The sequence below is a fragment of the Prunus mume genome, linkage group LG4 (assembly GCF_029339155.1).
Source record: "Prunus mume cultivar Tortuosa linkage group LG4, ASM2933915v1, whole genome shotgun sequence".
NCBI classification, from domain to species: domain Eukaryota; kingdom Viridiplantae; phylum Streptophyta; class Magnoliopsida; order Rosales; family Rosaceae; genus Prunus; species Prunus mume.
Window position 1 is genome coordinate 19,844,747 of NC_142701.1, and position 15,269 is coordinate 19,860,015.

Sequence of the window (15,269 nt, forward strand, 5' to 3'; positions counted from 1 at the left end):
ATGTAGATCAATACCACAAAGATCGTGTGTAGTCCTTTTTGGTCTTTCCGGCTTTCCCAGCGCAATAAGAGGAGTTGACACTGAATTAATACATTGTGCTGAAGGAGTGATGCTACTGTAAATTAATACTTTTTTGTTCTTTGAATTTTGAAATATTACCGTTTGGACGATCGTTAACCGTTAATAAATTAAATCTCAATATAAAATTTGCACTCATAAAAGATTGTTATTAAGTGAAAAAATTTATAAACTTATCATAAAGTGACAATATAGCGAATGATCGTAGTATTCTTTATAAATTAACCCACGTTGATAGATAATAAAGAAAGAAACACTTACTAAACTAATTCAACTGAACTTCGTGTTTCCACAAACATGTTAAATACTTTGATATAGCAAGGGCATATACTTATAATCTATTTTTTAATTAGAGCAACACTATTTGTACCACAATTTTTTTCTACTTTAATTTTCAAATTATTGCAGCGTACATTACATAACACATATAAATAATAAAATTAAGGTTATGTGTCTTTCTCCAAGAGGCCCAAAACACCCTCCGTTGGCCCATTAAGCACATGTAGCTCAAATCCTTCATGCTCTCCATCCTAGCAGGACAATCAGAAGAAGCATGGTTTGATTCCGTTGACTAAAGAAGAGTCTGAAGTATTTTCTCTGGTGCGGAATAATTGTGGGATGTGAGTAGTTGAACGATTGGTACAATATAGTCGGTTAGTCGGTCACTTACATCCCACAACGATTCCGTACCATTTATTTACGCATTGAAAAATTCCGTATATGACATAAATACTTGAAGCACATAATATTGGAGAAGGTTGACTTAGCCTCCATGAGGAAAATTGAGAAGGTTGACTTAGGGGGAATGGGATGAAATATAAGACTAGTAATTGTTTACACAAATTAAAACCTACATATAAGTAATTCTGCGTAATTAGGGATTCTCAATCTCACAATATTGAAGCCTAAATATAAGAAGTTACATAAAATTTGGACATATAATTTAAAGTCGGACCTGAGAATACCAAAGACAGCACAAAATTAAAATTAAAATCGGAAATCTTTGCGGCTCTGGTCTGGCAAGAATTAAGGTTGACATTCTTTACCTCTTATAATTTCAAATCTTCTTAGGAGATGCAACAAGGAAACATATCTGTCCAATGTATCGTAGCAATAGGATTATAGGAATTAATCACGTCCATTACATTACATTCCTTTTTTCACTCGATGAGTATCATCTAATTTATCTTTCCTTTTATGATAATCCTCCCACTTGTGCCTATAAAATTAACTTTGTAATTAAGAGGCATTCCAGTTTTTCTCACTACCACATTGCCATGGCTAAGTTTCAGAACTTGTTTACATGGGCAGTGTTCATCACTCTTCTGGTTCAAGCCATGGGCGATGTAATCCCTTTAGCTAAGGGACGCGCCGGCAAGATTTGGCATGATGCGCACGCAACGTTTTATGGTGACCTGAACGGAGGAGAAACCATGCGTAAGTGAAAGAGTTTTTGTTTGCACCGGTTACATATAACCTCCTTCCCACGATAGTAAACTCGTGTACTTAATATGAGAGGAATGTTATATATAACCGGCACATAACAATTTTTATTTTTATATCAAGTTTTAACTTTGTGATTCTTAAACAGAGGGGGCTTGCGGATATGGTGATCTCTTCCAACAGGGCTATGGCCTGGAGACAGCAGCACTAAGCACAAAGCTGTTCAAGGACGGCCATGCTTGCGGTGCTTGTTTTCAGATCCGGTGTGTCAAGGATCCACAATGGTGCATCCCTAATGCCGGTGCAATCACAATCACTGCAACCAATTTTTGTCCTCCAAATTGGATTCCAGCTCCTGATCACTGGTGCAACCCGCCACAGAGACACTTCGATTTGTCCATGACGATGTTCACAAAACTCGCACAAGCGAAAGCCGGGATCATCCCAGTTAAATATCGCAGAGTCCCGTGCCAGAAAAGCGGAGGGGTTAAGTTTGAGCTCAAGGGAAACCCCTACTGGCTTACTGCATTGGTGTTTAATGTTGGCGGTGCTGGTGATGTTGCAAACGTTAAAATTAAAGGCTCTAGCACTGACTGGCTTCAAATGTCTCGCAATTGGGGCCAAGTTTGGCAGACGGGAAGCAACATAGTAGGGCAAAGCTTATCATTCTTGGTCACCACAAGTGATGGGAAAACACTTAGGTTTGATGATGTTGCACCAGCAAATTGGCAATTTGGTCAGACCTATGAGGGGAGAATAAATTTTTGAACTAGGATGAGCGTTTAGTTATTTTGCACCTGTTGCTTTCCCCATGTGTCAAATTTGAAAACACATCTTGTAATGCAGATGCTCAATAATAAAAAATTATTTTTTGGTAGGCAGCTAATACAAAATGAGGTAAAGTCCATACCCTAACTTTGTATTTGGGTTAAAACCAAGACAACGGCACAAAATCAACAGGATTTTTAAAAACTAACAAATTTGTTTCTGTCTTTCCAGAATTGAAGCTAGCAGAAATCCCTCAAATATTTTGTTCCTTGGTAGACAAGATTCTTTTCCTTTTATTCTAAATAACTTAAATGTTCTTGTACCAAACAAAGAAAGCATAGGCGTTATAATGGATATCAATAAATGAAAAAAGATCTGCTATTCAATTGTAGTCAAAAGTACCCTGATGCTCAGCACATTGTTCATAAGACCAAATGAAATATACTTCAATACAGAGCAAAAAAATAAGGTTCATAATTTTAGAGGTAATGAATAAAACAAGTATGTACAAACTTTGAACATGCAAGAACACACGAAGAAAGTAATACCACTAAAGCAAAGTGTTGTCACTGGAAATGAGGGCGTTGCACTGCTTTCCATATGCAGCCTCAGCATGCCAACTGAACCGTAGAAGACAAAAGCATCATTGTTGCATCCAATTTGGAGGCTCTTTTTTATTTGCATTGGCTTTCAAGTCAAACCTTCACTTCCAATCAAGCATGTCTAATAGCCACAAAACCTCTTCCTTCGAGTTTGCAGCATCCATGAAATCCATTTCAATCCCAAAGACATCAACAACTCCTTCATTTCCGCTGTCCATGAAAAGCAAAGAGATCCATGCCCGGATACCCGTAGTGAATGGGTAGACCGGTGAGAAGTCAAGGTAGTCATTTGCCATGGCTCTATATGCTGTTCGATCAATGTAGTCAAACTTGATTTATTAAGTATACAAGCAACCTTATTAGAATCCTTGCGCCCCACAAGCACTGAAACATTCACGGTCTGGCTCAAAGGAACTGTGAACCTTGGCTCAACAGGGACTTTCATCTTGTACTCGGAGCTCTCCATGTGCAATCTAAGCATGTCACATACTCCTGGTGATGGGATTTTAATACTGTTCTGTAGGATCAGGCCTGGGACCACTTCGGAAAAGATAAATTGATCTTCCGTCCAGATATCGATGAAAAATTCCAGGTCATCAAAGGAAAGTCTTGGGGGAAGAAGAGTTCGACCAGGCCGGCGCTTATAAAAGGTTTGATACAGCTTGTAATACGTTAGAGTTGGAGGGTTAGGTCGCTTGCAGATAGAAGGCCATCTCTTGGCGCATGCACACTTCCAAAAGAAATCATCTCGAGCTATGTGTCTCCACTGCTTAGACACTGCCATACAAGAAGCAAGGTCCACACCCTCCAGTAAAGGAAAAACGGCCTTCAGAACCTCTTCATATGTCATTTTCAGCTAGCTTTAAAAATAGAATATGTCCCTGCAACGATCAACACATTTGGGGACTAAAACAGTGAACTCACAGAAAACCCTGTGGAAAAAGGATAAAAACAGAACAAAATTCAAAATTCAGAAAATATACACTCCAACTTTTAGTTAAACATAAAAAACAAACATGCTCTAGAGAGAATGGGGAAAGGCACAAAAACTATAGATCACAGATATCAAAATCAGTTCAAATGTAAAAAACATAAATATCTAAGACTCCTAACACTGAGTTTGGTTCTGAAGAGATGTACTCAAACTAAGCACTGGCTTTTGATAACAACGTGTAAGGCAACTCAAGAAGAACCTAGCATTGGACCAAACATTCCGTTATGTATTGGCGGTCTTATTCAATAAGCAAATGCACTTTCATAACCCTACATTGGGCCGAATACATTTCCATAGTTCAACCAAATAGCCAATTTTCTTATCGAACAACCACAGAATTCTTTCTACACTCGGTACTTGCGTGCATTTTACATATGCAAATTGCCAACACGATACGAACAACATAACGTTTGCAAGAAATGGGGATAAATGTCCCCCAAATACCAAGCATATAGAAAATTCAGATGCGAGAAATAACCCGTATTGTCATTCTGATAGCTACCACCATAACACAAGGCGTATTATCAATATACAGAGATTGAAATGTCAAACATTTCACTAATCCCTGTACATTTCTAACACATATCAAACTCATATGCAGACTTCATCCTATTCAGAGGCAAAACTACAGGAATCAGAAAACGAAATCCATGACTGTTAACTGATAAAGCTTTGGAGTTAGAAAAACAATCCAAAATTTACACTGTAAACAAACTTAAAAACCCCCAAAATTAAAATTGACAAACCAAAAAGAGCACGCAGACAGGAATCAAAACCTTTAACCGAGATCGCGCCGAAGAAGATAAACAAGAACAAAATTGAAGAAATAGCTAGGTTGCTGATCTGAACATTGAATAGAAAATGGAAAGATTTTTTCTTTTCTTACCTGATTCGATGGCGGAATTGGTAAAACCCGAGAATGGGGTCAAGTGAGAGAGTCTGATGGAAGAGAAAAGTAAGCAAACTATTAAAAAATAAAAAATAAAAAAAGGACTTCTATTAAAATAACTATTTATTCAGGGTCGCAAATGCAAATGGTCCCACAAAGCAACGGAGGACCGTTGGGCTTGTTTTTGGCGAACCAGCTGAATTTCAACATTTTCAGGGCTTTTGCTATTGGCAATGGCCCAAGCATCAATTTAACGAAATCAGTGTTGTTGTAGAAATAGAATAGAATAAACTTAACCGAAATAAATTGATTGTTTTTTAAATTCCTTTCTTGATTTAGAGGCATTAGAGAGGTTGACAACTAGAGTCAAAATCATACATGACTGTGAGAGTAGGTTTAAAAAAAGACCTTAGGTTTGGGGAAAAAAAAAAGTTAAGATCAAACTCTCACAATTGTTATTAATTCTTGGGTTCTTACGTGTTTTTTTGTTTTTGTTTTTGACAAAATGATATTTTAAATTACTCTGATGTATATGGAGGGGATCAAATTCGAGTATAAGAGGGTGGGATCGAATTTGACTCGAATTCGGGTATAAGGGACACTACTTTGGCCAACTGGCCTTAACTCACGTTTGTTTGAAATCTAACATTTATGCGTGGATAAGATGAGAATAAATTTGAGGGTATATGGTTTTGAAACCAAGAATAGCGATAAAAAATCGGTTTTGGGTTACTAATTAGGAGCCGACAGGAGTAAAATTGAGTGTTTAAGATGGGGATTCCATATAGGAGAGGGGGAAAGGAGGAAGAAATATTATTTGAGGCAAAAAGTTGGTTTGTGTTGAGACTAGACAAAACAAGTGGGACATGGAGTTGCAATCAAAAGGGGAGAGTGAGCCATGTTCGATTATGGCAGCCTCTGCCGACCGAAAAACAAAAGGAATAAAGTGAAAACCTCCACATGTCCACATGCATCAATTGCTCTCAGCTCATGAATTGCTAACTGAGCTCTCTCCTCTCCTCTCCTCTCCTCTCCTCTCCACTCTAACAAATCAAGTGCTAGCTATCCGATCAGCCAGAAAGAAAAAAAAAAGATGTTACATCACATCTAGCTCTCTGTGATTTGCTTATATATATATTGTACAATATTGGCCTTCATCATCAACATCATCATCATGTCCCTCACATTCATGTATAGCAAGAAAGGATTTGAGTTCTAGATTGACCATTCATATGATTGATCTAGACCTATATATAATTACCACCTATAAAAGACCTGTTCTATGTTGTCAAATTTATTCTAAATGAATACCAAATCGAAGTTCACTTTTAACTCTTTACTCCCAAAAAAAAAAAAAACTCGGTAGCGCAATTAGAAATTTATTGTAATAGAGAAGTTCATACAAGAAAAATCATTAGAGTTAGACCGACTCGGCAACAGAGTTAGAAATAGGGTGAACTTTTTATTTGAACCTGTAATTCTAGTACAGAAAAACATGCTGTGCCATATTTGTTTCACATTTAATGGATAAAGTTAAATATTGTTGGAAGTTTGCAGTGGTAGTTACAACAAAAGTCCACCTACGAGAGAAGACAGGATCTTCTGTTTAGCTTAATAAAATGGATCACAGAATGGTACTTCGATACATTTTAATAATTGACCTTGATTAATTAACAAAATATGTATAGGAATGATGCAATGTGCACTGCTTAGACACATGTCACACATGCCGGATTGAATTAACTTCCAATTGAAACCAAGTCTAAAACCCATTTATAAATATTTTATAATTATATATGAATTGATTGATAAAAAATTAAATGATTAAAGTTAGAATATAGTCATTTGTAAGAGGGAAAGAGAGAGTGAGTTAGAGCAGTTGGTCACGATAGTGTGTAGTCTTTGCACTTAAGTTTAATCTCTCGATATATTAGAATAATTTATAATATCTCTTTGTTAGAGAGAGAGAGAGAGAGAGAGAGAGAGAGAGGAGAAAAGGTAGTGCCAGTTGATCAGTTCCATGCAGGGAATGTGCAAAACATGCTGTACATTTCATGCTGCCTCACTGTCTCTCATTTCATTTGTCACATGCCCTACCCCTCCTCTCCCAAGCTACACTCCAAAACTCCTCATCTGCATGTGCTTCCCATGTGCTCTTTTTTCTCAACTCTCTCATCTCAAGCTCTTCTCAAATCAAAACCCTCTTCTTCTCTCAAGCCAGCCCTCAGATGGGGGGCTTTGCTGGCCCATTTCAACTTTCACATGCATCCTTTAGGGAAGCCACACTCCCACTCCCAATACAAACCCACCTTGACCTAGCTAGCTCACACTCCAACCTTTATTTCCATCCCAATTTCCTATTTTGCCCCTTACCTTGTTTCATCACATTATTAATAATTAATTAAACACAAGCTTTAGCCCCCCTTTGTGGACAAAATCAAAGGAGAGAAACAGAAGCTTAATTTGTCTTGCTATGCCTTCTCTTCTGGATCATCCTATATCGCTCGTAATTAATTGTCATTTGCTTTGTTGTTCTCGTCTGTTGGACTTTGGTATAGTATCATGTTTGTCCTTTGTTTGCTTGGCCACCTAACCTATGTAATAGAGTATTCTAATTTATATGCTTACTAAGTATTAGATTTAATAATGACGATTAGTTGAGCTTGTTATCGACTTGTTGTGACTTATAACTAACAAGGTTTACTAACTTATAACCAATTGTGAGCTATTAATTGGGGTGATATAGTGTGTGAGATCTATATCAATCAACGATTATCAATTATCTATGCACTCGTGAAATTTACACAAAAATCAACGATTAGTTGTCAACTTGATATTAGCAAAATTTTATGATGTATTAGTGATATTCTTGGGTCTTAAAAACAACCCAAATCGAAAATTAATTAATGTATCTACCCTTGATTATGAGAGAGATGAAGGTCAAATGTTATAATGTGTATCAACTCTCATACAGAAAATCAAATAAATAAACTTGAGGGTAGTTTGGGAATGAGGCGTTCGACGGTCCCGGACCTCACATGTGCCGTTACAGATGGGCAGGCTTTCTGCCTTAAGGCTCGCAAGTTGTGCCCTGTTCCCGCTTTCTCCTTTTAATTGAGATGCCCAAACCATCGAATCATGAAATTACAAAAATAACCTCCTTCTCCTCGTTTGAAAAAAATGAAAATCTACTCCCCTGCTACTTGCATGATATTTTCTTTCCAATTATAACGCAATAAATAAAAGGCCCAAAAATGACAGAATCGGAAGAAAACGAGTAAACGACAGAGAAAAAGCCAAAAATGGCATTTCCGTAGTAAACTGCAACCCAAGTGTCAATTTGTGAACCCTCCATTACTTAAACCACGAGAGGCCTCTTCTTCATTACATTCTTCTCTCTGTGACTGTTTTTCACACAGACAAAAACACAATGAGCTCAGCTCCAGGAAACCTCAAAGCCAGCCTGGCAGGAAGAAGAAGAACAAGAAGAATCAGCTCAAGAAGAAGACTGGGGTCACGTGCCTGTGGAGCTCCGAGAAGAAGCTTCAACAATGGCGGACGCAAGAGCAAGTGTTCTTCCAAGACGGTCTCAGCGAAGCTGGAGACCCTGAAGAGCCTCATCAGCCCATCCCACGCCGGAAAGACTCTAAAAGCTGACGAATTGTTCCAAGAAACGGCGGATTACATCGTTCTGCTGCGAACCCAGGTCGTGATTTTGCAGAGACTCGTTGAGCTTTATGGATCTAGTGAGAAAGAAAATATTGCTGCTGCTGCTACTGTATTATAGTTCAATATCTTTCAATTTTTCAATGGAAAGAGAAAAAGAAAAAGAAGAAAAAAAAAAGACAGGGTCTTTGGGGTTTTTTTTATTATAAATCTTTTAATTTAATTTTCAAGTTTAGATGTTGCATGCTTTGTGTGGTTGAAGATCATCACCCACCACACCCACCACATGAGGCTGAACTAATTAATAGCTAAATTTTTCATCAGATCTTCTGTAGCAGAATGTGTTACTTTATATCTTGGTGCATATGGTGTTCATTAATCTTCTGCAAAAAAATGATGGACAAGTTCTGTAATTTCGATTAGGTGAAATTTTCTGCAGGGTTCATTCATCTGAATGAAGTTGAAAGATTTACAATTTTCCACCTTTTTGCCTGAAATTGGTCATATTTTTTTGAATAATTAATCAAGCCTTTGTTAGGTTTTTTTTTGTTTTTCTGTGTCTGAACTAAAATGCATAAACAAAAAAGGTTGGAATTTTTTGGTAACCCAAGAGTTGGACATCCCTTCTGGCCCCTCTCTATGTGTATGTCTCTCTTACTGACGCACACTGCACACACATCATTTTCTAAGCACAGAGACATATGCAATGCAGAGCAAATATATATACATGATGACATGATGGATCTACATCCAACCCACCCATGCATGATGCAAAATGACTTGAGCTCAGGCATGGCATTTTTACAGCAAAGCCTGAAAGCATAATATGTCAGTATTATTAATTCTGCAGAGAGAGAGACAGAGGAGAAACACTTGTGTGCTATCCGGCCAATTCACGGTATGCCATCCGTGCCTGATAACTTTTTCACTTGACATACCGTGACTAGTGCTTGATAACATTTCACTGACATTGACATACGTGATTAGTGCTTGATAACATTTCACTGACACACCGTGATTGGGTGGAAATAGCAAAATAATATTATTTCCGTTTAACACAACTTTTTCTGAGAGAGAGAGAGAGAGAGAGAGAGAGAGAGAGAGGAGAGGAGCATGGGGTGTGTGGTGGTGTTGCCAGTAGTGATTGCAGTAAGTACTGGTACTATGCTTGAAATTAAGAATGGGAATGGGTGTGTGCAGTAAAAATTGAATTCTAAATAGATATTTCACATAATATCTTGATGAAAATGACAGCAGTGCCCCTTGTCCTTGAATTTGTCCTATCACTTCCAATGCCGGTGGTGGCATGCAGTGTTTGTGATGATAGTGACAAGTTTTTCTCAGCAGCACAGTCAAGAATCCCATGTGCAAAAGCCAAATTTTGAGGGGTCTTTGCCAGTGTGTATGTCTCCTCCTCCTCCTCTCCTCTTTGCTCCGTAAATCTCTATGTCTTACTTAACGTTCTTTCTGCTCTGTGTAATTAAGTGCGTTTTAAACTTAGAAAGGAAACCATGTGCAAAAGCAAATCACAGCAACTCAGCATGCTCTTCTCTGTTCATTTAGCAAAAATGGTGCTTTTCAATAAATTTTGTAACATGGAGTTGATAGCTTGCTTTTAATGACTTCCTTGGGCTTGGTAGGCTCTACCCACTAGAGGAAAAATGGATTAAAAAAAAGAAAGGAGTTTTCAGCTTTTTATTTTTTGGTGAAAGAAAGTTTAAGGGGCGGGAGACTACACCATCCTAAGTTCAGGGCATACCAAGGTCTCTTTGAGGACTTACAGAGGAGTCTTAGCTTCTTTTTTAGTTTATACAAATTACCCATCAAGATGTATTGTCAGCAGTGGAACTCGAACCTAGATCTTGATAGCGAAAGAACGATCATTACCAACTCAAACAACCATCATTGGCTAGTTTTGAGTTTTGATTTGAGATAACAAAGTGTTTCACAGAAATAAATGTCCCCATCTGAATTTGAGTCCTTGTTCTTTCATTTCAAAAAGCAACCTTGACTGGCTACAATCGACAAGCCTACAAGCAAAATGTATGTCACATCTTCATCACCTAGCATTTGCCCATACTCTTGGAGCCGGAGGAAAAACATTGCTTTCTCTTCTTTCGAATAACTCCAATAAAATACGTCATCTGCAGACTGCAGGTTCGGTCCGTACTTAATAATTTCAATTTGTTACATTGTATTTAGTCATTTCGAATACGTTGTATCGAATATCTAATAGTTCTATGATTCTTCCAACTAGTCGAGTAACAATTTGATACAAATAGTATATTGCATCACTGTATCAACTGTTACATTGGCCTTACATCAATTCTTGAAACAGATTAGTCAGTAGGCCACTTCCCTATGACTTCATCCATTCAATAAAATTCTTAAAGGTCTTGTTGGATTGGCCACCTTCTCTGACACTGGTCATGGCCAATTCCTTGAGTTTGGAAGCTCTTGCTTTGAAACCTACATCACCAAGCAGTTGCTCCAATTTGTTCATGATTTCTCCTTGTGTAATGATCCCACTTTCATTCTTGTTGAACTTCAACCCCACATTCCAAACATCACAAATGTAGCTCTCATTAAAGATCTGGTCAGCAAAGTATGGCCAGCACAGGAAAGGAACCCCATTGCTTATACCTTCTATTGTAGAGTTCCAACCACAGTGGCTTAAGAAGCAAGCAATGGAAGGATGAGCTAGAACCTTTTGTTGAGGTGCCCAACCCACCATCAAACCGCGAGGCGCTGCTCGATCTTGATATCCTTCGGGGTAGAGATTACATGTTTTTTCAGTAGTGTCTGGCCTCACAACCCAGAGGAATGGCCTTTGGGACAGCTCAAGAGCCAGAGCCAATTCTTGGAATTGTGTTTCATCAAAAACTGTGATGCTGCCAAATGCAACATAGATGACTGAGCAGGGTGGCTGTTGATCCAGCCAATTTAAGCAAGTTAAGTCTTGTGGCCAGAAGTAGCCTGCTGAATTCCCTAGCCTGTTGCTTGCCAAGAGTGGGCCTATTGGTAAAATCTCAGGTGCCAAGGTGAGAGCTGCTGGTTCAAGATCGTATGCCGAGTTGCAAAGGAGCCAGTCTGAGGCTAGCGTAGTCTTGTTGCTTTTTACCATAGCTTGAAATATAATTTTCTGAGTGGTTAAGTCGCCAATACGTGACCACAACAAGTGTTCAGTTTTCATGATGGGCATGTCTGGTGCCAACTGAAACATACGGCCTTTTGGGGCAGTTCCTGCCACAAGTGAACCATTGTGAAATGATAACAGATAAAAACAGAACTCCAGAATTGAACTTGTTCAAATTTCCAAATAGTCATTGGATCAAAATTTTACATTTCAGATGAGATGAGTGAGCTTGAACAATCTTGATGAAGAACTAGTTGGACTAAAATATTTTTTTGTACTTGACAAGTTAGGGGTAAGAGGATCTCACCATCATTGTTAATGATTCCTTCATGAATTAACTTTGGTATACTAAGTTTCAACGCCAAGACTGCAGCTGCAGCAGGATAAAAGGCAACCCTCCTGATTTTCATTTTCTCTGCTACTTCAAGAATCCACCCGGAAGTCTGATCAGCAATGACACAAGTGATTTTTTGGCCTTCCCCTTGGTTAATCTTCTCTATCAGCTCCTCCAACTTTCCGGGCATGACTCGTTGCATTGCTTCCGATAACCGCCCTGGCTCATGCCTGTCCTCCAACGATTCTAAGCCGTCTGCAATCGAAACTAGATGAATATGATCCCTGTTTATATGACTTTCATCAGCCAAAGCATTCATGACTCGCTTGTGATTGTGCTCTGTGTTCACAAATGTGACTTTGAAGCCATGATTAGCTAAACACTGTGACAACTCCATCAAGGGAATTACATGACCTTGTAATGGATAAGGAATAGCTAAAATATGCTGTTTGCTCATTCTTTTTCTTTACTTTTCGTTTTCCCACTTTCAGATGTTTTCTCATCTTAATCAGGTCTTTTTAATTATGAGGAGCCATGACTGTCGGTGTTGACTTCATTGGTACTGGTCTTATTTTTAAGCCATTGATCTGGTTTATTATATCGTTGTTTTCTTGATGCTTTGGTGAATGTGTAATTTCTTAGTCGTTCTTAGTGGAAGTATCGAAGGTGTTAAATACGCAATAGACAAAGGTGTTCTTTTCATGCTGGGGTCACTTGAATCAAATGGCCAATGAGAGTGATTAGAGGTGTCAACATGTTTGATTGACATTGACATTGAAATGGTGAAATTGTCATACATTATTGTACATTGAATATAGCTGATATAAGTTACTTCATGTCTTTATTCAATAGTAATAACCTTGATAAGACATGACTTTAGTAGATAAGATAGAGATCTTCTTCTTCTATGAAGTCCTTAAACTTTTTCTCTTGTGGGGTGAGATTTCTGTATGAGTAGTTGATTAACTGCTAGAGAAGGGACCTCTATTTATATGCATTTATTTAAGTTTCTTGCCCATTAAGAAATACTTAAGCAATCCAGTTTGCACTAGGATAGTTTGTTTCAATCCATATGGAATTAGGAATTCTCTAAGTTCTTGTTTCCTATTAAAACAATCTTAGAAAAAGAACCGCAGATTATGTTTAAGTATGTACTCCTAGATCAGTGTAAATTGCCAAATCCTTATAGGATTAGAAGACCATAATCATGTAAGACAAGTTAGCTGAAACATATGAATTTTGACATATCATATGGTGCACTCTTGAACTTCAAACTTGAATTTTGAAATAAGGGGCTTGTAGCTCGAGTAGTAATAATTATCTCTGCACTTGAGGTTTTAGGTTCATTCCCCATTTCCTAATAATGCTTGTATTAAATATTTTAAAATAAAAAATATAAAAAAACTTGAATTTTGAGTAGACGAAACCAAATGATAGGCGACTTGCTTGCTTACGATTTGATCCATTCAATAAAATTCTTAAAGGTCTTGTTGGATTGGCCCCCTTCTTTGACACTGGTCATGGCCAATTCCTTGAGTTTGGAAGCTCTTGCTTTGAAATTTTCATCACCAAGCAGTTGCTCCAACTTGTTCTTGATTTCTCCTTGAGTTATGATCCCTTTTTCATTCTTACTGAACTTCAACCCCACCTTCCAAACATCAGAAATGTAGCTCTCATTAATGAACTGATCAGCAAAGTATGGCCAGCACAAGAAAGGAACCCCATTGGTTAAACCTTCTATTGTAGAGTTCCAACCACAGTGGCTTAAGAAGCAAGCAATAGAAGGATGAGCTAGAACCTTTTGCTGAGATGCCCAACCCACCATCAGACCGCGAGAGGCTACACGCTCTTGATATCTTTCTGGGTATGGATCACATGTCTTGTCAGTAGTATCTGGCCTTACAACCCAGAGGAATGGCCTTTGGGATAGCTCAAGAGCCAGAGCCAGTTCTTGGAATTGGGTTTGATCAAAAACTGTGAAGCTGCCAAATGCAACATAGATGACTGAGTTGGGTGGCTGTTGATCCAGCCACTGCAAGCAAGTTGAGTCTTGTGGCCAAAAGGAGCCTGCTGAATTTCCGACCCGGTTGCTTGCCAAGAGTGGGCCTATTGGTAAAATTTCAGGGGCCGAGGTGAATGCTTCTGGCTCAAAGTCATATGTTGAGTTGCAAACAAGCCTTTCTACCAGTTTCAGAGTCCTGTTGATTCTTAACATTACCTCAAATATCATTTTCTGAGTGGTAAAGTCACCTATGCATGCCCACACAAAGTCTTTAGTGTTCATGGTGGGCATGTTTGGTCCCAAGTCAACATTCTGGCTTTTCAATACAGTTCCTGCCAAAAGTGAAAGATTATGAAAAAGATAAGGACAATAACTGAAGATACCCCAAAAAATCCCACATCAATGTGCTGACGAAGTACTTTAAATCTTCTGGCATTAGCGATGTTGGATTCAAGGATGCCACTTAACAGAACTCAAGAACACCAAGTCCTCATAAGTCCCATTGCTACTTAAGGTTAGTGAAATTTTTTCATATATTGTTTCTGTGCTTATCCTATTGCATAGTTTGATGAGTGAGTTTGATCAATCTTAATTAAGAACCTGTTGGACTAAAATATTGCATAACAGTGTTTCATAATATTCACAAGTTAGAGATGGAGGATCTTACCATCATTGTCAATGATTTCTTCATGAATTAACTTTGGGATACCGAAAATCAACGTCAACGCTGCAGCTGATGCAGGCCAAAAGGCAACCCGCTTGAGTTCCATTTTCTCTGCTACTTCCAGGGCCCAGCCACAATTCTCATCAGCAATGACACAAGTGACTTTGTCACCTTCCCCTTGGTTGATATTTTCTATGAGCTCCTCCAACTTCCCAGGCATGATCCATTTTAATGCTTCAGTTAACTGCCCTAGTTCACTCCTGTCCTCCCAGGGTTCTAAGCCATCTGGAAGTGAAGCAAGATGGAGCTGATTCCTACTTATATGACTTTCATCAGCCAAGGCATTCATGACTCGCTTGTGATTATGCTCTGTGTTCACAAATGTGACTTTGAAACCATGATTAACTAAGCATTGTGAAAACTCCATCAAGGGAATTACATGCCCTTGTGCAGGATAAGGAATAGCTACAATATGCGGCTTGCTCATTTTTTTTCTTTCTTGATTTTCCCTTTTCCACTTCTAGACGTTTTCAAATGCAGTTTCCTTATCATGCCATATATAGAACAAGCTTGGGGCATTGGTTGAATAGCCATTACTGTAGGTTTTGTCTTCATGGGCATTGACCTTATTTGAACCCAGAGAAGGGAATCAATCATTTTGTCTCTTTCCTTTACAGGCCATTCATTATATCT

General features: G+C 38.4%; 4 protein-coding genes across 5 annotated transcripts; 1 reads left to right on the forward strand and 3 right to left on the reverse strand.

Moving 5' to 3' along the window:
• The first annotated feature begins 1,355 nt into the window (after positions 1 to 1,355).
• LOC103330238 (expansin-A23-like) lies at positions 1,356 to 2,331 on the forward strand. 2 transcript variants are annotated; one of them, XM_089050976.1, is made up of 3 exons: positions 1,356 to 1,424; positions 1,458 to 1,515; positions 1,670 to 2,331. In XM_089050976.1, exons 1-3 carry the CDS (start codon positions 1,356 to 1,358, stop codon positions 2,287 to 2,289), a joined length of 747 nt encoding a protein of 248 aa, XP_088907102.1. In that variant the 3' UTR covers positions 2,290 to 2,331. The 2 variants fall into 2 exon arrangements, with proteins under 2 accessions (XP_088907102.1, XP_008231002.2); XM_008232780.2 differs by having other exon boundaries at positions 1,356 to 1,515.
• A 318-nt stretch (positions 2,332 to 2,649) lies between these two features.
• On the reverse strand, positions 2,650 to 4,905 carry LOC103330095 (F-box family protein). The gene is given in 3 exon segments (XM_008232645.3): positions 2,650 to 3,222; positions 3,225 to 3,772; positions 4,772 to 4,905. Coding segments are annotated over 2 exon segments (747 nt in total). The 5' UTR covers positions 3,742 to 3,772; positions 4,772 to 4,905; the 3' UTR covers positions 2,650 to 2,992.
• Positions 4,906 to 10,694: 5,789 nt separating this feature from the next.
• LOC103330239 (UDP-glycosyltransferase 83A1-like) lies at positions 10,695 to 12,448 on the reverse strand. The gene is made up of 2 exons (XM_089050627.1): positions 11,884 to 12,448; positions 10,695 to 11,683 (listed from the first exon to the last, which is right to left on the reverse strand). Exons 1-2 carry the CDS (start codon positions 12,365 to 12,367, stop codon positions 10,800 to 10,802), a joined length of 1,368 nt encoding a protein of 455 aa, XP_088906753.1. The 5' UTR covers positions 12,368 to 12,448; the 3' UTR covers positions 10,695 to 10,799.
• A 687-nt stretch (positions 12,449 to 13,135) lies between these two features.
• Positions 13,136 to 15,063, reverse strand: LOC103330097 (UDP-glycosyltransferase 83A1-like). Its single transcript, XM_008232648.2, has 2 exons — positions 14,580 to 15,063; positions 13,136 to 14,244 (listed from the first exon to the last, which is right to left on the reverse strand). The coding sequence occupies exons 1-2, from the start codon at positions 15,061 to 15,063 to the stop codon at positions 13,361 to 13,363; spliced, it is 1,368 nt and encodes a 455-aa protein (XP_008230870.2). The 3' UTR covers positions 13,136 to 13,360.
• Between the last annotated feature and the right edge of the window lie 206 nt (positions 15,064 to 15,269).

Bases quoted from the DNA above. Each gene is read 5' to 3' on its own strand.
- LOC103330238 (XM_008232780.2), top strand. From the start codon at position 1,356: ATGGCTAAGTTTCAGAACTTGTTTACATGGGCAGTGTTCATCACTCTT. The intron at 1,516-1,669 runs GTAAGTGAAAGA...ATTCTTAAACAG, and splicing joins GAACGGAGGAGAAACCATGC to AGGGGGCTTGCGGATATGGT.
- LOC103330239 (XM_089050627.1), bottom strand. From the start codon at position 12,367: ATGAGCAAACAGCATATTTTAGCTATTCCTTATCCATTACAAGGTCAT. The intron at 11,684-11,883 runs GTGAGATCCTCT...CACTTGTGGCAG, and splicing joins AGGAATCATTAACAATGATG to GAACTGCCCCAAAAGGCCGT.
- LOC103330097 (XM_008232648.2), bottom strand. From the start codon at position 15,063: ATGAGCAAGCCGCATATTGTAGCTATTCCTTATCCTGCACAAGGGCAT. The intron at 14,245-14,579 runs GTAAGATCCTCC...CACTTTTGGCAG, and splicing joins AGAAATCATTGACAATGATG to GAACTGTATTGAAAAGCCAG.